Genomic DNA, 23598 nt, shown 5'->3' with positions numbered 1-23598 from the left:
CAAGGCTTTTTTTGGATAATAAATATATTTTCTTTTCTAGAAATAATTGGAATAAACAGTATTATTCTAGACTAGCATTGCATTTACACAAACTTAATGTGCAATGTAACTTCAATAACAAATATTATCCTTTGGATTTGGAACATTTGGACATCCTAAATGAATTTAAAATAATTTAAATAATTTAATAATTTAAACAAAATCCACCCAAGCTTATTCACAGTTATAGGCTCGTCTCACTTAGTAAACACTGGTAAATTTTGAGGCTAGCACAAATGATTAAGATTATTCCCATGTATTGTATGATGGTGTAATTATTGCTACAGGCCCAGTTTGGTCACATTTTTATGTTCATATTTTACCCACTCATTTTAACATAAAAAATGACTAAAATGTCCTTTAATCAAGGGTGTCCCATTTGTAGATGCACATTTAATGCTTATATTTTTAATATATTCAAATGGTATTAGGATTGGCAAATATTCATGGTTTTATTGTTGCTATTTCAAAAGAAAAAGTAGAATTGTGCCTTCTTAAAATAGGCCCAGACTGAATAACTAAAACAAATCCCTACAGAGCGATATCTGTTAAAACTGCATATATTTTTATTTGAATTCATAATTAGCAGCACTGGCCTCAGGCACTTTACTGTATTTATTCAAGTGTACACGCCTCAGGCGACAGAAATCAATGTACCAGTCTGTCCCTGCTCATGAAAACCCTGACTGTTATTTCGTTCAGCATTTTTATTCACATTTTACATTTTTATATCATGTATGATAAATGAGTCCCAGTGTCTGACCTCACCACTGAAGAGAGAGGGTGTTGGAGTGTGTTTGAGGCGAACATGAGAGTTAAATAAGCCGTCCCCTCTCATGAGGGCCATTGTGAGGCCCTAGCAACAGGTTGCCGAGTGACCTCATCCCAGTGCTATCTGTCTCTGTCCAGCCTTGTCAATATGGTCGGGCTGCAGACAGGGGCGTTTTTAATCCTTGGGTGTTCTGTTTACAGGAACACCCCTATTTCCTCATTGGCTAAAAGAAGAACAACCCCTTATTCTTATTAGTTTTAGTTTCAGGCACTTTGATTCAGTAAATTGACTTTCAGTCGGAAGTTTTGTGTTGATCGCACTGTAGTTAAAGCACATTTAATGTTTATGTATTTTGTTTTTGACCAGTTATTGGTTTTTGGTTCATTGGTTTGTTTACTGGTTTTGTAGTGGATAATTTCATTGTGTTCGGATCACAAAAAAACGATTAACTCAGTTTAGTTTACCATTTCATCACCAGTATATCAAGGCCTACATTTTGTCCCAAACCAAGCATTAGCATTACCTGCTAACAGCACTAAGCTCTAGGCCTTTCGCAGTCCAGTGGTGAGTATTATGCGCCTGTAGCCTGCTGCTAACATCGGCTAACACTGCTGGAGCAGCATTAGCCACTAACCGCACTAAGAGCTAGCTCTTTTGCCGTTCAGAGGAGAGTATATCAGACTGCATGTTTACTGTGTTAAAACAAGCTACGTGGGACGAACTGCTAGTTAATATCACCCTGCTAGCTAGCGCTAGTTGCTAATGCTCCAGCCTCCAGATAAATCTGTAAATCTAAGCTTACTGTAAATAAACGAAAGCACTTCATTCATCTAGAATTTTTTTTTTTTTTTTTTTTAAGCTTAGCTTTAAGTTACCCACCACCAGCGGTGAGACTTTCTGAATTAGAAGGAAAGCGTGGCGACATCCCTGTTCCTTATGGGATGTAAATCTAGCTAGCACTGGCTAACTAACAAGCAATCTAGTTTGAACAGTGTGTGATACAGTTTCATTTAATCATCTATGTTCTAAACACTCAGCGATCAGAGTGAGAAACACTCACATTCACTAAAACTCACAAGTATTACAAATGAAACCCATTACCAATGAAACCCATGGTCCACCGAAGTGTTGTGTTAAGACATCTGTAATTGCTTCTGCACAGATGTTTCTGGAATCATCAGCAGATGTACTTACTAAGAGAAAATTGACCAAAATTAAATGTTGCACATGAACGATAGGAAACTCATTGTGGTTCACAACCATGAACATGTTTTCATATGTTCGTACAGACACACTGAAGCCGTGCAGTCTGATGATGTAGAAAGGATTACCAATCGATCCAGACAAAATAGTTTTTATATAATAATTTTCCACATTTTAGCCTGCCAATCAGAACAGATGCCATTTACACGCATCACACATAAAGGCAAGGCAGGGTGCGTCAAAATTCACAGGACACCCTTTACTTTAGAAACTAAATATGGAAGCTTTTAAGATGTCTGCCATGTTCCTAATGTAGCCTAAAAGACTGCCCCCCTCACTCATTACTTGTTGGTGTTTTCAAATGTCATTTTGACCCTGTATTCTGAGTGTGTTTTTTTTTTTTTTTTTTTCTTTTTTTACATAAACCAAGATTAATGTTCTAAGCTAACATTAGGAAAATAATAAAACATAAGCTTTGTGTTGAGTAAGTTTCATTTATCTCTCTGCCTAACAGTCCCCCCCCATTTGGCACAGTAAGAGGAAGGGGCAGGGAGCTTTGACTTGATTTCAGCCATGAACATTGTTGGCGTCTGGCCAGTGCTTGCTTATCTAGGCCAGAAGACGTCCTTCTCTCCCAGTCTGATACACAGAGCGCTGCAGCATTGCTCAACACTGATGACATCAGAGTCCGAGCCCTGCTGTCTTCTGGAATGCGTGAGAAGAGAAAGAGAGAGAGAGATAAAGGGAGTTAGAGGGAGTGAGGAGTGTGTGCGAGAGGGAGAGTGATTGGGAGACTAACCCTTCAGAAGGGCGGTAATAACACCCTGCTGCTCCAGAAATCATTCTTCTAACCTCTCCGTTATTTTTACCTGAATGTAGTCATTTTTTCCAGTGGGGCCCACATTCAGGCATAGCATGTTTGTCACTGAAAAAATGATGCTGGATGTACGTCGTTTCTGCATGAATTACACGGTGAACATTCAGCGCCTCTTTTTCCAGTGTGAGACAAGTTAGCATTCCTCAGCTGGGTTTCAACCCCATGTTTTTTTTTTTTTCCAGCTACTTATCAATTTAGTATTCTTACAATAGTGGCAATACTTTAAGTAAACACGTTAGATGTAAGGTTAATTAATGGGACACTCCAAAACAAAAGTAATCTAGCCAGTCCAAACCATTGGTGTAGACAGTAGAAGCAAAACACTAAACATGGGTTAAAAGAGAGAGGGTTTTTTCACAACACACCAGGGTCAAAGAGAAGGTTTTTTAATTAGTTAAAATATATATTCTTTTTCAAGTCAAGTAGCTTTATTGTCAAAACTGCATATGTACAGGACACAGAGAGGGTTGAAATTACATTACTCTCCTTCCTAAAGTTACAAGTACAGCAAAGTAAAGTTATAAATATTATATTCTTCTTATAATGTATATATATATATATATATATATATATATATATATATATATATATATATTAAATAGGAGCAGAATGAGCAGAGAACATGGAAAGCATGACATCAGGAGCAAAATGACTGGTTTCAATATTAATTTTTTGGGAACATAAAGTGTATATTTTGTGTACAGTCTTGTTTTGTCTTAAGTCAAAAGTTCAAGTTGTCAATAAGGAATATCACATTACAATATAAACAATATAAATCCATTATTTAACAACCCATGTATCTAATATATGTGAAGTAGTAGAGCAAACCAGAGTAAATACTAGCATAAAGTCTCCTAAGAAAACAGTTGTGTGGGCAATACAGGACTACTCCAGTACCAGGGTTTGGATGTAATGCTATTTCTGATCAGTGAACTGCAATATGATCAGGCTAAAAATGTGTTGGTAAAAAACAGCCTGACAGGTGTTCGTTCTTTTGCACTCTTCTACTAAGCTCTGTTGTAGTTGTGGACATCAGCTTTAGCTATGTGGGTCAGATTCGCTCCTGTAGGAGAGAGTGGGCTCAGCTCCACCTGAAGCCTGCACTAGAAACCAGCCGCTCATAAATCAATATTTTCCATTACGTTATCTGGAAGTGGCAGCGTGCCTCGGGGCAGAGAGCAGTCCTGCCTGTGTGTAAAGCTGGAGAAACCCAATACCAGATATCTCAGCCAGCTGAGCTTTGTAATGCTTCTCTGACTCTCCATAGGCCTGAACTGGTAGTGACTCTGGACCATGGCTCTGGGATCATCTGAGCATTACAGTAATAGAAGTTTGGTGAACTGAATTGACATCAGTGTGAAGCTTAGCTGAGAATATATGTAGTCTGTCTCCCCTGAGTGGCTAAATTAAACGTATAAATAGGTCAGGTTGTGCTTAAGACATTTGATCTGATCTGATTAAGTGTATGTGTGTGTGTTTTCTGCTGTCTGTATATATTTAGAGTGAGTGAGGAGCAAATTATTTGTGCAAATGTATTTGCCTTCCTTGATTTGAGTGGCTGGAGTTCGTAATCAGTACCTTCTATAAATATTCAAGAACGCCCTCATGTAATAAATGAGATCACTAATTAAGCTGGAGGGTTGTGTGTTTTCTCTGTAAAGTAGTGTGGTGTTGTTGTTTGCTTTTGTCTGAGCAGATTGAAGCAGTGAATGACTCACCTGGGTGGTGCAGGTTATTGCAGTTATTTGAAAACGTTCTGCTTCATGTGCTGTGGTGATTGTTTACTGGGCATGAAGATCATATAACTGCTTTATCAGTATTTTAAAATATAAACAGTACTGTACATTATGGAATCATACCTGTATCAGTAGATACTCGGTTTGAAAAGTTGTTGCCATCAAGCTTATTAGACTTTACCTTCATTTCAAACACGTTTGATTTATGTATTTATTGAATTTGAGATTGTTTACAGAAATGTATCACACATTTAATTCTGACATAGTTACATTCACGCTTAGTAAACTCTCTTTTTTATAAAAGCTCCATTGTAATCTTATTTACATCCAGAAGCCAGATGATCCTCATGTCTGTTTTCTTTTTTCCAGCCTTCTAAAAATCTTCAAAAAAAAAAGTCTTGTTCGACTGTTTGAATGTAACTGCTGTGTGTGTGATCGGGTGACACTGTGTGTGAGTTTCTGTGTACCAAAGTTACTTATCCTGTGGTGATTTTATTGTTTCTCAAGTGCAAAAGTTTTATCACTTTTTATTAAAGTCCCCCTGATAAACCTGTTCAAACCAAGAAGGGGATCAGACCCGAAGTCTCAAACATGGACGGGAGAGTGACTTTAGTAGTCTTTAGTCAGTGTCTAGTAGTTATATAACTTACAGTAAAGATCTATTTTCATACATAAGGTGCATTGTACAACACTAGGAACTAAGGAACAGGGGTGTTTCCATGTTTTCCTTCAATGCTACACAGTAACCTTTTGTCTTTGAAACATACATGAAAAGGCGGAGCTACACATTGTCCATGCTTAGTCAACATTATTTATATTATAATCATACCTTCTATTCTTGTTACATGATTCGTTTAATAAAACCTGAAAAAGTGTCTGTATGTTTTTAGCCTAAACGATTGCTTAATTTGTGTGTGTGTGTGTGTGTGTGTGTGTGTGTGTGTGTGTTTCAGTTGGAACTGCAAGGTCAGGAAGTGGTGGTGTATGACCAGAGTTCGTCTGACCCCTCCTCTCTTTCGTCGGAGGCCTTCCTCAGCGTCTTATTGGCTAAGCTAGAGAGGTGTTTTCCTTCCGTCCACCTGCTCTCAGGTTTGATCTACCCCCATTACTATGACATCACACAGAGAGTATATCTCATGTTAATTAGAATTAGTACAAATAATCATACTTGCAGTAAGACGTAAGAATAATATTTTTTAACTGAAATATTTCGAAGAAATGTTATGGTTCCAGATTAGAAGTAGAATAGAAATAGGTGTCTCTGATTGCCAGTATTGTCTAATAAGCAAATGACCAATTTATTTTGTACTACAAATGGAAAATAACTTATTAAAATGTCTTAAATGACCAAATACAGCAAACATGTAAATGTTAGAATGTTTAAATGGTAGAAATTGTTGGTCTGTCCTTTTTCACTAAGGAAAGAAATTACACCTACAGAGTCTCAAGAAATATTTAGCAACCCAAAATAACCCCTCTGTTACTAAGTAACCAAATTTTCTTTGCTGATGTCAGTGAAATGTGACAGAATGTTTTATACATCACTACTTCTCTCTTACTTTGTGTGTGTGTGTGTGTGTGTGTGTTAAAGGGACGGTTTGAACTTGGTAAAACAGTAGAATGTCAGGGCAGCACAGTTTTATTCACAGCATGACTGGCCTAAAGAGGGAAGTGACTGGAGTTTCTGGGGATATGAAAACAGGTCCAGTTTTAGTCATCATGTTATAAAAGCTCCTCCAGCACTCAGAAACAGGTGACCGTAGAAGAGGAATAAGGAATAAAAACAATGCTTTTAAAGCTGTACAAGACCAGATTTTTTTTTTCAGTCAAATCAGATTTGGCCATTTAATATGAATATTTCTCTATTTGTAAATGTTTTTTCCTTATATATCTTATCAATCAGAAAATCACAATTGAGTTTAAATGATGATTTTTACCATGTTAACAAAGTCATCAGAGTCACAGAAACATTTTTCTGATTTACAAATCAGTGTAAGAGACATTGTATATGATTAATGACCTGACTTCCATGGTATTTTAATTACAGGCAAATACTATCTGGACATGATATAGATTTGTGGAATGATGAGACAGGCATAAGCTTTCATGACTATTTTATTTTACTTTAAACATAAAATCGGTGTATAAATCAATAAACAACTGAGATTTAAAATAAATGTACAATGCTGCCCACTGCTAAATAACTAACATCTCTTCCCCTGAGCCTGCCTCTTTTTTCTCTTTAAAAACAAACAAATGAGTGCTTTTTCAGCACACGTATAATGTGAGTGTACTTCTGTTTAATATAAATTAATCTTAGCTGTAAATAATAAATAAAATGGTCTGTCATTTATGTTCTAAAAAACGTAAGATTATAATGCAGTGTTCACATGTTGCATGTTAAGTGCGCCAGTTACTATTATTAAATATATTTATATTTTCAATTATTTAATTTTTTTTATAAAATGTGTTTTTTGCCTCTGTTTTTTTATCTGTTTATTTGTCTCCGTTTTATATATATATATATATATTGATTTATTTATTTATTATATATATATATATTTATTGATTTATTTATTTATTATATATATTTATTATATATATTTATTATATATATATTTATTTATTTATTATATATATATATATATATATATAAATATATATATATTTATTTATATTATATATATATATATATATATATATATATATATATATATTTTTTTTTTTTTTTATATATATATATATATATATATAAACCCTCAACTGCAGCCATTTCATAACACACCTCAATGGATCCTTTCCACAAATTAGTTCAATGGGCAGGTAATTGTGAGTGTTAATGACAGCGGTGGACTTATTATCTGAGTTAAAGTTGAAATAGTTCAAATATTACTCCAGTAATAAAATTAGAAATATTTATTATAAAAATACAAGTATTTGCCCTTAAGTAACTTTTCAGAAGTTTTGAAATGATCCTGAATTAATCTTGTAATACGACTCCTGCTTAATCAACTTATTGTAGATGAAAATAATTCACCTAAAAGTGTCACACTTAATACACCAGTTTTTAATAGAGCTTAATGAATTTGTCTGATGCTGATGGCTACCAAAATGAATATATTAAAACATGGACCATTGCGTCACTGTTGTTGTGATGTCTTCAGTGTTGACAGAGGCCACTGGTTGCTATGGAAACAGAGCTTTGGAAACAGTGGGATTAGCGCTGATGACTGTGCAGTAGGTGAAAGAGAGAGTTAATAGTAATGGATGATGGTAATTTGAAATGCCATGGCCCACAAACCTGTTTGTGAAGTCATAGAAATGTCAGCTTCTCTATACAGCCGGTCTGTACCAGGTCAGTTTCAGGATGCTGTGCTTAATGTCACATGCTGGTTTAGTGTATTTCTGAAAGCAGATTAAAAATTATTCCATTGATAATTACAGTAGAGTGTTTCTGTCAAAAGCTTTTTATTGAGGCACAAAAACAAGTGGGATTATAACGTCTTAAATCTCAACAGTTCTTAAAATAGAGTTAAAAAGGGCTCTGGAACAAAAAAATATTATAAAAGCTACTGATCAGAAAATAGGAAGTGGAGATTTGTATGTCAGCTTGTGTGGTCTTTTCACTTGTCTTGTCAAGTTGCCATTTTGAAGCTGAAAGGTTTTGATGCCTCCCTTCCCATTTGTTGAATCCAAGATGGTGGCAGTAAAGATGGCTGACACGTTAGTGACAAGACCTAACAGGTTTCCCCTAAAATTGAATCTCTGTCTGACATTTTAGAGACATTTGAGACCTTTTTCTTAAGGCTTATTAATCTTGTTTATCTTGGAAGCTGTTGCAGAGTGGTGAGCTCGGGAACTCAAAAAGTCTTGGATGTCCAGCAGTAGGGGATGATCCCAGAATCATTTCCATGGTGTAGAAAAACTGTTCACAACATCCACACAAGTGAAGAACACTCTCCAGGAAGGAGGTGTTGCAGTATCTCAGTCTACCATAAAGAGAAGACTTAACGAGGGTGAATACAGAGGATTCACCACAAGGTGAAAACCAGTAATAGAAAGGACAGATTAGACTTTACCAAAGACATCTAAAGAAGCCAGTCCAGTTCTAAAAGAGTTTTTGGACAAGTGAAACTAAGATCAACCTGTACCAGAATGATGGGAAAAAGAAAGTATTTTGAAGTGTAAATTTACTTTCTGCTCAGCTTCAACACTATGGAGCAAGGTTGGTTGGACAGAGCTAAACAGTGCAAATATATTTTAACATTTTATTTATGGGAAAGTTAATTTACTTAATTTTCGGGATCAATAAAGTACCCACTGACCTACCCACCCATTTATTTGTCCAATTACTTTTGAGCCCCTAAAATTGTGAGGCTTTGTAGATGTGGTTGCAGTTCCTAAACGCTTCATAGCATATTTTTCTTTAAAGTTTACACTTTAATGGCATCTCATTTGTTTCATTTTAAATCCAATTCTATAAATTTTTCATTTTCTGTGACTTAGCCTAACAAAAGAAGAAACGCTCTGATAAGTCTGACTCTTTGTGTGTTCCAGGTGGGTTTGTAGAGTTCTCACATCTGTTTCCGGGCCTGTGTGAGGGCAAGTCCACACTGGTGCCGTCCTGTATCTCACAGCCCTGCCTCCCCATCAACAGCAGTGGCCCCACTCGCATTCTTCCCCACCTGTACCTGGGCTGCCAGAGGGACGTGCTTAACAGGGTGTGTTATTAATGCTGTCCTTATTCTGATATTCCAGATTTCTTCATACACGTGACCTAAATCTCATCAACGTCGTCCTAAAATTAGATAAGGAGAAGTCATTCAAACAAATGAGACAAAACTTTACATCATTAATGCACTAATTTTTCCCCAATATTTTGTACCGATGATGGGAGATTTGAATCATTGTGCAAAGTCTTCCCCAGCACATCACAAAGATTCTCAATGGGGTTCAGGTCTGGACATGAGTTAATCCATGTGTGAAAATTATCCTCAACCCTGCACTCATTGATGGAGTGGTGGTGTCTTAAGTGGTGTCTTAAGGCTACATAGCTGTATATTCCAAATGGCATTAGTTCCATTCACATTGTGCATGTGAAAATGCTCTTACTTTCACTGTTAAACATATCCCTTAGTTCTAGTTTTGTTGTGTTTGGATGACGCTTAAATGATGGATGATCCCTATTATTGATGATGTTTTCCCACTGTCCTTGTACTTTTTAATAATGCGTTGAACAGTTCTTAACTTGATTTGAGCAATATTCTTTAGTTCTTTTGGTGTTTTCTGTTTGATTTTTGCAAACATTTCATTCAAGTGAGGATGTGAATTTGTTTTTAAAACAACTGTCTAATCTCCTCACTGCAGGATCTGATGCAGCAAAATGACATTGCATACGTCCTCAATGCCAGTAACACGTGTCCCAAGCCTGACTTCATTCTGGAGTCCCACTTCCTGCGTGTGCCGGTTAATGACAGCTTTTGCGAGAAGATACTTCCCTGGCTGGACAAATCTGTGGAGTTCATAGGTCAGTTGCCAGTTATGAACTCAGCTTTCATGAGATGTTTTGTCTCAGATCTGTCTTTGGTTTAGTTATGTATTAAGAATGGTTGTGGAATAATTAACAGTTTTCACATGGGAAACCGTAGGACTGGGCGATATGGATCAAAAACTATATCTTGATATTTTTTCTGAATTGCGATATACGATATATATCTCTATTTTTTTCATCCCATAAGGTAATATTAAAAAGATACTTTTGAGAAAAAGAAATTTTATATTGGTACTTTTATAATTCAGTGCCATAGCCTGTATATTAGAGTAGCCTCAGCAACTGAAAGTCATTTCAAATTAAGAAAAAGTAAATAAAAAGTGCAGTTTGAGTTTTCTGTAAATCTGGGCTGAAACTGTGTCAGGTCTATTCTCATACCCATGTTAAGGAGCCAATTGGTCAGTTCAGGTTAGAGTGGGTGTGTTTGCTCTAAAGATCAGTGTTTAGTTCAGTGGTGATTTCAGCGGTTTATCAGCGCTATGATCTCAGAACATGTGACGTGCTGCTGTTTTGCTGAAAAGTCGGATTCTGCCGCCACTGTGTGTTTTTTATAGAGAACATCGTCTGAATGAGCTTCATATCTCTCCTCTGTGCGCGCCACACTTTTTGTAGAACGCAGGCGAATGGTCTTTGAGTTTCCTGCATTGCAAAACCTCCATCAACAGCCTATCAAAACAAACTAGTTCTCAATAGTGGACCAGGTCCGCCTATTACTGACCCCTGCTCTACAAAATACCGTATTCTGCTGCTCATCTGACTCGCTGAATCCAAACCATTTGGAAATGAGCTGTAACAGTAGGTTTCTCTTTGCCTGCTCTCTCTCTCCCTGACTGTGGTGGAGGAGGGGTAGCATGTTTAGTGAGTAAGGGAGGCGGGGCTAGGTGAAGCTGTACAGAGATACAGCGGGAGAACTGATGGGGCTCACTGTAACGCAGCGTAGTCTATATCGATATACACAATATTATTATATCACATATGAAAATATATTGATATTTTTTAAACCTCGATGTATATCGCCCAGCCCTAACACATAGTCATTGTTTTCCTCTGCCCTTGCTTTTGGATTTTCTGTGTCCAGGCCCTATTCTGTAACAATATACTCTCCAAAGCTAAATTTAAAGCTAGGAGAACAGCCTTGCTGTGTGCCAGCAGGAGTTCACTTGTGGCCTACTTATTTTCTCTTTTCTTTCCCAGAGAAGGCAAAGGCTTGCAATGCCCGAGTTTTAGTCCACTGCCTGGCAGGAATTTCCCGATCAGCGACCATCGCCATTGCCTATATAATGAAGAGGATGGATATGTCCTTAGATGAGGCCTACAGGTATGATGACCCACTTATCATCACTAACTATCAGTGCTTGAGGGCTCAGAAGTAACAGGTTATTTTTCTCATGAAGTCCGTCTGTTTGTTGTGATGATTCTAGGGGCTTCCCCTCATTAAACTGAATGTCACCAGCAATTAAAGATTGTGTCCTGAGGCTTGCTAATGACATACCATGATACAAACAGCTAACAACACACTATTTACCTCTCTAGGTTTGTAAAGGAGAAGAGGCCCACCATCTCGCCCAATTTCAACTTTCTTGGTCAGCTGCTAGACTTTGAGAAGAAGATCAAGAGCCCTGAAAAAGTCGAGGCCCAGTGCAAAGAGGTGGAGCCGGCTGGAGAGCTCAGCCAGAAGGCAGAGAGTGATGTTCCCGACACAGTCAGCACAGCTAAGGCCGAGACCTTGTCTGCAGTGTCCCCGCTAGAGCCCTTGACCCTTCCCTGTGTGCTGGTCGGGGTTCCAGAGGAGCATCTGCTGGCTCAGGCTCTGTGCAGCCTGCAGCTGGGTGAAGGCCTGGAGGACAACAATCGCCTGAAGCGGTCCTTCTCCTTGGATATAAAGTCATATGGGGAGCCGAGCACTGGAGCCATTCTTCGGGAGGGTGGTGGATATGCGCCGGATTATTACAAATCGTCTTCCTTCAAGGATTCTGCAGCCAAGCCCTGCCAGTTCTCTCCAGTGCAGGAGGTTTCCGAGCAGTCAACTCCGGAGCAGAGTCCAGATAAGGAGCAGGCAGACAGCCCAGCGACAGGAAAATCAGACAGCACCAATCTGCCCACCAAGCCCCAAGCCACAGCCTCCAAGCCCCCTCCTCTTTTGCCACCTGCTGTCCGCCCACAGCCTCTGCACAGGAGCGGCAGCATGGAGGAAACTCCAAGCGCAGCCAGCTTCCTGCTGGGCCTGTCACGCTCGCAGCAGAAGCTGACCAAAGGCGGAACATTGAAGGGCTGGCACTCAGACATCCTCCTTGGTTCTATGGCCGTCTCCTCGTCCTCGCTGAGTGGAGGAGGCTGGTACCTCTCCTCTGAGTCTGCACGCTTCTACTCCACTTCGGCCATCTTCAGCAGTAGCAGCGGAGGTACCCAGGGCAGCTTTGCAGCAGCATACAGCTGCAGCCAGGGGCTGGAGGCAGTGAGAAGGCGCGGGCGGCAGCGCAGTGGAGACCTTGGAGACTCGCGCCGCAGCTGGCATGAGGAGAGCAGCTTTGAGAAGCAGCTAAAGCGGCGCAGCTGTCAAATGGAGTTTGGCGATGGCATGACTGAGAGCCGATCCAGGGAGGAACTGGTTAAAGTGGGCAGCCAGTCCAGCTTCTCCGGGAGCATGGAGATCATTGAGGTGTCCTGAAAGCAGCAATTCCACATATTTTAAAGCAGTGCTTGGGTAAAATATTAGACTTGCACAATTTTGTCCAATTGCAAGTGATTAACAAAGACACGTTTGGTATCCCAAGTTTGCTTCTTTAGTGTTGCAGTGGAGCTGAGAAATAATGGAAGTTGTATGGTGGCATAGCGTGGTTTCTGGTAAACGTCTGATTGAAATGTAGGTGTCAGGATACCCATTTCCAGCCAAGCTTTGGTGCATTTTTTATAAAATAATAGGAATATACCAAAAAAAATAGTGTTGTATATAATTGGGGATGTTCATCAATGATGAATTATTCAATGTTTTATAATGCATAAAAGGATACTACATTAATCTAGATCAGCAATAATATTAATGTATAGGTGCTACACGTAGGGCTGGGCCAAATGACCATATACATATCATTATCATCATGAAACACAATCTGTGTCACAGTATACCTTATTGTGGGCATTGTAATAAAAAATGCATTAAAGCATGAGAGCTATCTGATATATAATTGATCTGTCCAATGGCAATCATTTAATGATGCTATTTATATGTTAATTGATATTTCATATTTGACACATTTAACGTCACGTTTCAAGTCATTTTAAAGTAATTTAAACAATTTTTAATAAACAAATACTACCAGGAACCACATTAGCTGCAAGCTTCCATTAGCATCATGTCTCCTGCTGTAAGCTTAAGAAAGCAGAGTGTTATTTGGCTGATTGCCTACATTTGGACAAAGAGAAAATTGATTCTGAAAAAATCAGATTTTTTGGCAAAGCATCACATCAGACTCCACAGGTTTATATTCAGCTCCCTCATCATTAGAAGGAAGACTTGTTCTGTGTTATCTGGCCAAAATCTTTGTAGATGTCTGGATTGGACTATAGTCAGCTATGTAGCGGTGCTTTGTAGACTCTTTTACTGACAAAGAACATTTTTTGTAATTGCTAAATTTGACAGGTAAGAACTTTCACAGAACGCAGCTGTGGATCACTGAATGTCAAAATGCGGACAGTTGGTATATTTTTTTTGTTTTTGTTTGTTTTTAATTTAGTTTGATGTTAACTGAGCCTTTTTTTTTTTCTGTGGATCAGTATCGTTTAAAGACTGTTTTTCATTTATATCGTGATTAATCCGATATCTCTGTCTGACTCCAGTACGCAAACTTGAGCCTGAAATCGAAGCATGAATGAAGTTTAACTAGACTGAAGCCTTTTTTCTTTCATTTTTTGGAGCTTCATCATGCTGAGGGTGTCTAGGTAGCATTTATCCAGTACCTCACAAATCCAAATTAAGGGCTTTTTCTCTCTTTTTCTAAGCATTTGTTTGCTTTTTCTCTCATGCGTAGCTTATTGACAATACAAATCTCAGGACAGTTCAAATCTTTTAATTTGAGCAGCAAGAAAAGACATTTTAAAGTCCCTTTTGACAGGTCAGCCTGGCTTTGTTGAGACATGAGCTGAAATTGCACACTACCTGGATGAGAAGTCTGGACTGCTCAGAAGTCAGTTGGCAGAATATGGACCAGAATCTCTATAAGGCCTGGAGAAGGTGTTTCGGCTTGTTCCACAAAGCCGTTGGGTGGCATTGCAAGTGTGGAGAAAAAGGAAGAGGCTGGATCTCTTGTTTAAAGACATGCACAGCTCGATCTTGACTGGTATCATATTGCTAGGAGTCGACACAGAAGCTCCTGTTTAATGTGGAGGAAGAATGCATTCAGTACTCCACTCCTCTGCGCAGTCAAACGTTGCACTACTGTGGTCAGCTGGGTGTCATCAACAGCTTTTTTTTATTTGCAGTGACTCACAACACTTCAGCATTGTTTTACTGGGTCACATCACTGCGTAATTCTGTTTGAGCGCAGAAGGTTGTGCGTGTTGAAGACGGGCAGTAATGTGTGGGGTTGGGGTGATTGCAGGTATGTCATTGTGTTTGGCCTGAAGAAGGAAATGCCTTAAATAAGTAGACACCCTGGATGTTTAGCTCCTGCCCTAAACTGACACCTCTGATCCAGGTAATGAAGGACTTCAGGTCTATCTGAATATTAGAGTCAGGTATGTTGATCTTTTCAGGGTGGCAGATATTCTGTACCAGGATTTGACTCTTCGATTTATAGAAACCAGTTATTCCAAACTTTAGACCAGGGCAACTTAAACTGATTTCAAAGAGTAATAAATGATATGGTTCTCATCACATCATGTCTGCTGCATTTAAAGCCAATAACTTTAAAGCCAATTCACATAAGAAATTATTGCACCTGCAGTGAAATTAATTTGATATAAATTAAACCCAGATACGGTGTATCCAGAAGAACAGATATTGAAAGGTCTCTGATAGTCTGAATGTCACACTGAATGTTGGTTTGCCAGGTTGGTACAGTTTTACATTGGGTTACAAAGTCTGGTACCATTTAGAATCAATTGGGCATAATGGTCATATAGGCCGTGCTTTTACTATGCAACAGTGTCGCAGTACAAATCGCCGATCGTCATGGACATCTTCTAAATGTAGTGGTTACAATGGATACCGAACTATTTACCTGATATCAATATTAATTTTAATATTAATATTAAAGGTTAATAGGGCGCCAGTAGCGGCTAGCTACAAAATTTATATTTAACCTCAGGGTGAGTTCTTGTCGGTTTCAGAAAGTCTTTGAACCACGGGAGGAACACACTTAAATCAAGAATTGGCTAAATCAAGTAATGTTTATTTAGAATAAAAGTAATACATGGATATATGCAGAATTAGATAAGGGGCATAATTCAAACAACAATTTGAGAGTGAAATTCAAGCACGCTGATGATAACAGTCTTACAACCAAACCTTCTCATCGCATATATGAATAACTCAAAACACTTTAGACCCAAACAACAGAAATGTATAAGTAGATAAAAATAAACAAATCAATACCCAGTTTAATATACCAAAGGGGAAGTAATTATGATAACCCACTAGGAGATAAACCTAAATATGGATAACTAAACCCACTATAAGAATATTAGGAGATTAAACAAGATTATAAGTGATTATATACTGCTATAAACGAACTAACTACTAAAGAAGCAAAACGCCCTAAACCCAAGCTACTTGAGTTAAACTAGATTACATTAGAACTATGGAACTGACAGAGATCACCACCATCTCAACCGGGAATAACTATAACTGAGAACTTAGCAAGACTCAACCTAACCAGACCAACAGGACGCCACCAGAGAATTAGAGATTTAACCAGCGCCTCACTTTGCGTTGACCGGCCTCGGGCAACCGGTGTCGTCTCTGCCGCGAAGGGAACCGTCGGTGTCGACCGCCAGGAAGGGTAGCTCGATCCAGGTGGCCAAGCGGGTTCTTCAGGTGGACTTCACGGTGCAAGCAGGGCTTCGGTTCCAACGGCAAGCGGGAGCTTCGCTCCGGGCAGCTGATAGATCAAGGGTTCTCTTCGCGTCTGGGTCTGGTCGGGCGAGCGATGTATAACGCTAAGTATGAGCGGTGAACTATAGGCAGCTCCGTAGCGCTAAGGTGGTTCAATAGCTGGAAGCACCTAATTCTCTAATTCTGTTGATAATCGCTGGACTTGTGTTAGTCAGCGCGGGTGTGCTGCAAGCGCAGCTCGAGCTAGAATCTATGACTCACGAACTTAAGAATCACTAAGCTGAATCTAAGAGAAAGTAAAACAAAAGAGAGAGTACAAAATTCTAACTAAAACTCTAAAAAAAAATTGAACTTAACTAAACCTAAAAAGCGCACGAACTCCGAACTGCGAACCACGAACTACCAACCGAATGAACTAACATCCCCCTTTATTGGAAAACACGTTCCCTTCGTGACGTATTGGCCCTAACTTGTGATAGGTTTCCTAACTGCAAGTATAATTTCTAAAAACCCAATCATCTTCCAGGTAGGTGGAGTCTTGCCTAGACGACTTCCCCCTTTTTTTCTTTATTAACTTAAACCTTAACATTCTTAAATGATCAAATTAAACCATTGCTTATTAAAATGTACTTTGACATAGAAAACCCACAATTTCCCCACATTCACCCACTGTTGCATAGCATTTTAGTGATATGAATAAACATCTCAGAACTGAAATCCTAACCAGACAATTAGATAATCATAGTTGATTTTGAGGTGTAAGAATGGAAAGAAATATAACACATGACCAGGGAATACACTAACTCACACGCACCGGACTCTTAGAAAGGAAAGAAAGAAACTCGTTATGAACTTTAAACTTATTAATTCAAGATTTAGTTATTAACCTGATTAAAGTATTGTGGAAACATGCCCTGATAGCTTTTAAGTAATTATTTTAACCAGACTGCTAGTTTGTTGCCCTCCGTGTTCTTTTTGTAGTTAATGTTCATTCACGTCTTAAGAACACATTTTGTTTTTAATGTTTTAACATTTTTCAGCCTTAAATTTCCCTTTTGAAATGGCAGACTCGCCTGTGTATTCAAAGATGTAAATCTGTGGCCGTCGTAATTCACACCTCTCCCCCACTAAGGAATGCAGGTCCTATTGCTCTGGTTAACATCATTTCAGAACCCTTTAAATCGGAAATTCACTATACCTTTATACTTTTATGCTTTGCTCTTTACTAAACCGGAAAATGTATCTATATAACCAACACAAAAGTTAAAACTACGCTGACTAGTTGCAATAGTTCAACCAATGACAAACAAGACATAATTCTTCAGCCTGGAACCTGTAGAAGAAAATGAAGGTAAACCTCAAAATTGTTCTCTTGATTAGAAAGTGTTTCATCACATTGCTTGATACCCTGCTTCTCACAATATTAGAATTAACCAACAGTTATTTAAGTTATTGTAAAAGCATATACATATGTAATTTTTCGATCATAGCCTCGTGCTCCAAGAAAAGTTCCTTTCTTCTCCTGCGGGTGGCAGTATTGTCTTGTTAAATGGTCCACGGGTCCTTGACCAGTTAAAGGGTCAAACTGCGTGTGTGTGTGTGTGTAAATTAGTGTGACTGTTTAAGAGGTGTGCTCCGAAGATAGCGGATCAGCAGGTGACATGTTAATCCCCAAAGTTTATGGGTCTTTGTTCGGATGCTTTTAGCGAGACAGATGTTTCCAGCAAATGGTCGTAAAAGTCGTTAAAGTGTTATCATTCAAGGTTGGGGAGATCCCCCTCTGCTCTCCAGTGGAATTCCTTAAGTGGATTTAAGGGAACAGAGTGTGATTTCACAATGAGATATCAGGCTATCTGCTACATAAATTCAAATAGATTTATGTTTATTATAAGGGGTGTAACGGTAAAATCACGGTTCAACAATGAAAAACAAACAGACAATAAACAAAAACAAAATAAAACCTAAGGCTAGGTTTTTGTTCATTTACTGTATTATTCACACTATAAGGTGCATTATAAAGCACACTATCAATAAATGTCTTTTTTCTGGTGTATTTTCATACATAAGGCGCACTGGATTATAAAAAGCATTAGGCCACACTAGTAAGGAACAGGGCTGTTGCCAAGTTTCCTTATAATTCAGCAGGTCTCGTTGCTGGGTAGCAAAATCTGTAAAGCTAAGTTAAGTAAACAAAACTGTAATAAAAATATATTTTTAAGTCAAACGAGTGCTGGATGTTAATCTGCACAGATTTCTCTCCTGAAAACTGTTTATCATGGTGAGTAAATATATTCCGTTTATTCACAGTAAGCTTAGATTTCCAGATTTCCACCAATGCCGCACAACAGCGCTACACTGAGGGAACCCTAAGTGTTCCTGTAATCCAGGGCGGTATTAGCTAGCGGTTCGCCTCATGTAGCTTGTTTTATCATGGTAAACGTGCAGACTACAGTCCAAAATAAAGAGAGATAAAACCAAGATAATAAGTCACTGCCTCTAACTGCAGCAGCTACACAATTTACTCAGTTTCAGCAGCATCTTTGTAGTACACCAAGAAAGTCAACACAGTGGCATACAAAGCATGATTAGTATTTTTGACCAAATGGGTCTAATTGCAGACTCTGTGTTGATATAGGCAGCAGCATAATTTGGTGTTAAAGTTTCCAGGTGATGTGTTTGTAAAATTACCGTATTTACCCCCAGTAGCATGTTTTTCTCTCTCACTGAATGCTCTAAACGGTCAAACCTGCACAGTGATTCAGTATGAATATGTGTACCGTTACATCCCTATTGATTGTACTATTGTATTATTGAGTGATGGGTGTGGAATAAGACTGTTACTGTCAGTCTCTTTGAAAATTAGAAACACTTGAATGTATCAGCCATTGATTTCTAATAGAATTAGGATGACTAAATTTAAAAGCAGGTGTTTGTTTGGGGTGAAGACACACTATAACATCGAACAATCTATTTTAATCAGAGCAGAAAGCGTACCTGCAATCAGACAAAAACAAAGGCTCTTTTATTTATTAAATCAGTTTTCAGATTTCACTGCTGCACACTCAGAGACCTAGGGGGGTAGCACTAAGCTACATCTCATCTATTCAGTTATCAGTTATGTTTGTTTTCCAGCTAATTATCCAGCGTTAAACAGTAGTATGGATGCCACCTCACCTACATACCACAGAGCCAGAACCTTCCAGATGTTAAAGGAGAACTCTGGTGTAATATAGACTTTTGGTGTAGTAAAATGATAAAAATGACATAATAAACAGTACTTACCTTTGATGAATAGCACACCTCCGTTTTTCTTTAAATAGCTTTTTACACCGTTATTCAGGATCAAAGTAGGGACACACCACCTAGTTAGAATCCAGAGAGCCCTGACTTTTAAAACGAGGCATTATTAACTTAAAAAGTGCACCAGAAGCTTATTAAAAACCACTGTTTACATCCCATAATGCTAGCTTTCAGACATATAGATTCCGCATAGTCTTCCTTCTGGCGCCGGCTACTACGCTATGCGGAGTCTATGTATATACATGTCTGTTATTTTTAGTACAAAGATGGCAGCGCAAAGAGCTGAAAGCGAGCGTTATGGGATGTAAACAGTAGTTTTTAATAAGCTTCTTCTTCTTGTGTACAAATTATGCCCCCTCTTTAAAACATCTGGATCTTGGAACGCTGTGGGAGAACGGAGGTGTGCTATTCGTCAAAGCTAAGAACTTTTTATCTTGTTTTATTAAACCAACAGTCTATTTTACACCGGAGTTCTCCTTTAAAGCTAAGCAGGAACCTTAACTTTTCATTGTTGTTATTGCTTTAAATTTTCATGGTGCTTTTTTTAAACAGCAAAGGTGTTAACAGTGATATATGATTGTTAATTTTGAAGGTTTTCCCTAAAGCTGTGAAAACGTGGCCTAAGTTCTGTAATCGAGTGAAGGTTTTTCATTTCTGAAAAATGTACACCATAATGCTTCATCACACTGCCTGCATTCTAAGAATTAGCAGCATGGAATGGTTATTTCTGTCATGTCAAGTGTTGGTTTGACCACTGAGCTCTCCTTTTAAAAGACTGTTAATTTATGACGTGTACAGTGAGTCAGAGCCAGCTTATGTGTAATTTCTACGCTATCCAAATTCTATGGTGTCTGTCATTTTTTCCCTTCCCTGAATGGAAATCACACATACATAGCAGAAAAAGAGGATGGGCTGAAAATCCGTGTCATCAGCTTTCTTGGATGGTACCGTTGTGTGAAGGCCTGTGGGTGCTTGACATGTTGTGCTTTTTTCCCTCCAAAGTGTGCAGTTTTACACGCTGATGAAGTTCCATGATGTTGATGATTTTAGTTGTATGTTCAGCTGATGAATAAAAACTGAAACGGTACTCAACACATGCATTTTTTGTGAAGTTTTCCCTTTGAAAAAACAAAAAAAAGACAAAAGAACAGCAGGTGTTATCCCATAGTTCTGATGTGTATGGGCTGAGAGCCAGTGAAAGAGCAGAGGTAGGAGTTTGAATTGTTTTGCCTGGGATTGTTTTGACAGGAAATTTAGAGCTAGCAAAAAAATCCTTTATTTTTGTTGTCATTTTAGACGACATTAGATGATGTCAACAGGTGATTATAATCATGATTTGGTACAAATGTTCCTCACAGAGAGCTTGGAAGGGATTTGCATATTTGTCCCTCTGGAGTGCGTAATATCTTTAAACAATTTAAGCAGTCAGGAGGATATCCATCCATGCAGTGCATCAAGAACCTTTATTCAGCAACAGCACCACATGGGCAAGGGATTGACTTATTTTTTGCACTATAAGGTCACTTGAAATCTTTAATTTTCCCAAAAATCTTTAGTGTGTTATAATCCGGTGCGCCTAATGTATGATTTTTACCAGTTAAGTTGTATGAAGCAGTAAAGCCACTCCACTGAGGTGCAGTGTTGTACAGGAGTTTCAGTTTAGCTCTCCAGCAGCATTAGCATTACGTGCTAATCTTGCTAAGCTCTAGCTCTTTGACTGGTCAGAGATGAGTATTATCAGACTGTAGTCTAAGTGGGGCCAACCGCTAGCTAATATTGCCCTGAACCACTCAGGGTACATCAATGGAGCACTAGCGGTTTGCTGCTAATGCTAATGCTCCAGCTATAGTGGAAATCTGGACATGAAAGCTTTACTGTAAATAAAAGGGATTGCTTTACTCACCCAAATAAACAGTTTTTAGGAGAGAATTCTGTTTAGATTAAAATCCAGCTCTTGTTTCACTTGTCTGACTGTTTTGTCAACTTAGCTTTACAGGTCTTGCCACCCAGCGGTAAGACCTCCTGATTAAGAAGGAAAACATGGGGACACCCCAGGTCCTCACTAGTGTTGCATAATGAGCCTTATAATCCAGTGCACCTTAAAAAATAGACGTTTATTGATAGTGCACCTTATAGTCACTACTTTACTGTGAAAAACAGCAACCTTATGTTTACCATGTCCAGAAAGGCAGTTTATTTCTTTTACAGTGGAAACGTATTGTCGTCAAGTGCACAAGAAGCTTATTTAAAAACTACTGTTTACATCCCATAACGCGAGCTTCATTCCTGAGCGCCGCCATTACTCCTGGCGCAGCTGCTACACTATGCACTGCATAGTATGCAGAGTAGAGTATGTAGAGTCTGCATAGTGAAGCAGCCGGGGCCAGGAGTAATGACGGTGCTGTGAGCTCAAGCTAGCGTTATAGGATGTAAACAGTGTTTTTTTTTTAATAAGCTTTTTGTGCACTTTAAGTTATTAATGTCAGAGCTCTCCAGATTCTAGCTAGGAGGTGTGAAGCTAATTGAGCCTGGATAACTGTGGGAAAAGTGATTTATTGGGGCAAATTATGCAGCGTGTCACCCAGTCTGAAGGGTGTTCAGACAAACTTAAAATTTCTGGATCTCGGAACGCTCTGGTGTGAACGGAGGTGTGCTATTTTTTTAAATCATGTTTAACTACACCAAAAGTCCATTTTACACCGGAGTTCTACTTTAAGATGCCACCTTGTTCAGGGACGGCTATTTTCTGTAAGACAGTACAATACCACATGCTGCTGCACACGTTACAAAATCTGCAGCTGCAGAAGAAGAGCGTACAGATACAAGAAAGGGACTGAATAACTACTGAATAATTACTAGATATTTTCAGTCCCAGGCCTGAAATCGGGAATGGACGGTTATTAATGAAAGACATGAAGTTGACCTGTTTTTTCAATAAAAGATCTTTGCAGTGTGTTGGAGGAGAGGTTGGGCGGCCCTGTTGAGATGCAGAGACCTGGAGTGTGTCCTGGTGAGGGTCTTCAGCTGCTGAAGTAATGCACAGAAGACCACGATGGGCCTCTTCAGTACAGCCGTTGCTAAGCGACAGCAGCACAACCCTCTTCACCTCCCCCTGAAAGAAAGGAACGGGCAACCCCAGCCCCCTTTCTGACAAAAGCATGCGCACACTCCTGCTCAGAACTGATGTCATGTTTTTGTTCTAGACTCAACCTGGGCTTAAATTCATACGCTTCAGTCTGCTCATGAATGTCTGATGGGGAATGGAGGGATTCAAGGAAGAGAGGGGGAAGAAAAGGAGTAGCAAACATGAGATGAGTCCCACTAATCCTACTGTAAAATACACATTAAACACACTGCAATTATGTTCTTTTCCCAAATAAACACATCTACTGTCCATGATTACTCCACCTCTAAAAAAGCCATCTGTCAGACTCACATCAAGAGCTGCACAGTGTTCAAATCTGCTTAAAGTAAATGATGTAACACCAGACCTTCATAATGTCAAGTTAGTCCAACTCATCAAAAACACTCAAATTATGCAACATTGAGAAACGCAATGTCTAAAATACCAATAAGGCGTAACAGCAGTGTAAGCGGGGTAGTCAACCAATCAGGACATTCTGCAGTAGTGTGGCCGCCGTCGGATACAAACCCGGGAGGACAGACTCACCTGTGAACTGTCGTTACCATAGACATCATACAGCGTATAAGATACATATATAACTCAAAGAAAACTCAACAGTGTCAGCAGAGAGAAAGAGAAGTGATTATTTCTCCTTTGACATCGCGAAAAACAAGATAACGTGTAAACCATGCGGGGCGACTCCATCTCCGATAAAAACACCACTAATCTTTTAGTCTCCTGCAGACGGAATATAAGGAAAAATATATTTAGCAAAAATATAACAATAAATAAATGAATCTATGAACACAAGAGTCTGTGTAAAGTAGTTCCTTATAGCACTTTCTCATAAGTTTCTCATTTTAACTCATGAAGTCTCTCAGTACATCCTTAGAGCATCGTGTGTGAATGTGTGTTTTTGACCCTTATTTATAAAATGTAGCTAC

At 38.7% G+C, this 23598-nt stretch overlaps 2 protein-coding genes across 4 annotated transcripts in view; both read left to right on the top strand.

Annotated features, from left to right (window-relative positions):
• The window catches only part of dusp16 (dual specificity phosphatase 16), a 33930-nt gene extending 18879 nt beyond the window's left edge, over positions 1–15051 (top strand). For all 3 annotated transcript variants that reach the window (XM_049474201.1, XM_015607531.3, XM_049474199.1), the window contains 5 exons: positions 5581–5716; positions 9185–9348; positions 9995–10154; positions 11373–11496; positions 11712–15051. In XM_049474201.1, coding sequence (XP_049330158.1) covers positions 5581–5716; positions 9185–9348; positions 9995–10154; positions 11373–11496; positions 11712–12846 — 1719 coding nt within the window. In that variant the 3' untranslated portion in view covers positions 12847–15051. The remainder of the gene's footprint in view (positions 1–5580; positions 5717–9184; positions 9349–9994; positions 10155–11372; positions 11497–11711) is intronic.
• ada2b (adenosine deaminase 2b) overlaps positions 1–23598 on the top strand; it is a 210196-nt gene that overhangs the window by 6702 nt on the left and 179896 nt on the right. The window lies entirely within an intron of this gene.

This window comes from Astyanax mexicanus, chromosome 2 (assembly GCF_023375975.1).
Source record: "Astyanax mexicanus isolate ESR-SI-001 chromosome 2, AstMex3_surface, whole genome shotgun sequence".
NCBI lineage: Eukaryota > Metazoa > Chordata > Actinopteri > Characiformes > Acestrorhamphidae > Astyanax > Astyanax mexicanus.
This window is presented reverse-complemented; position numbering and strand designations above follow the sequence as displayed.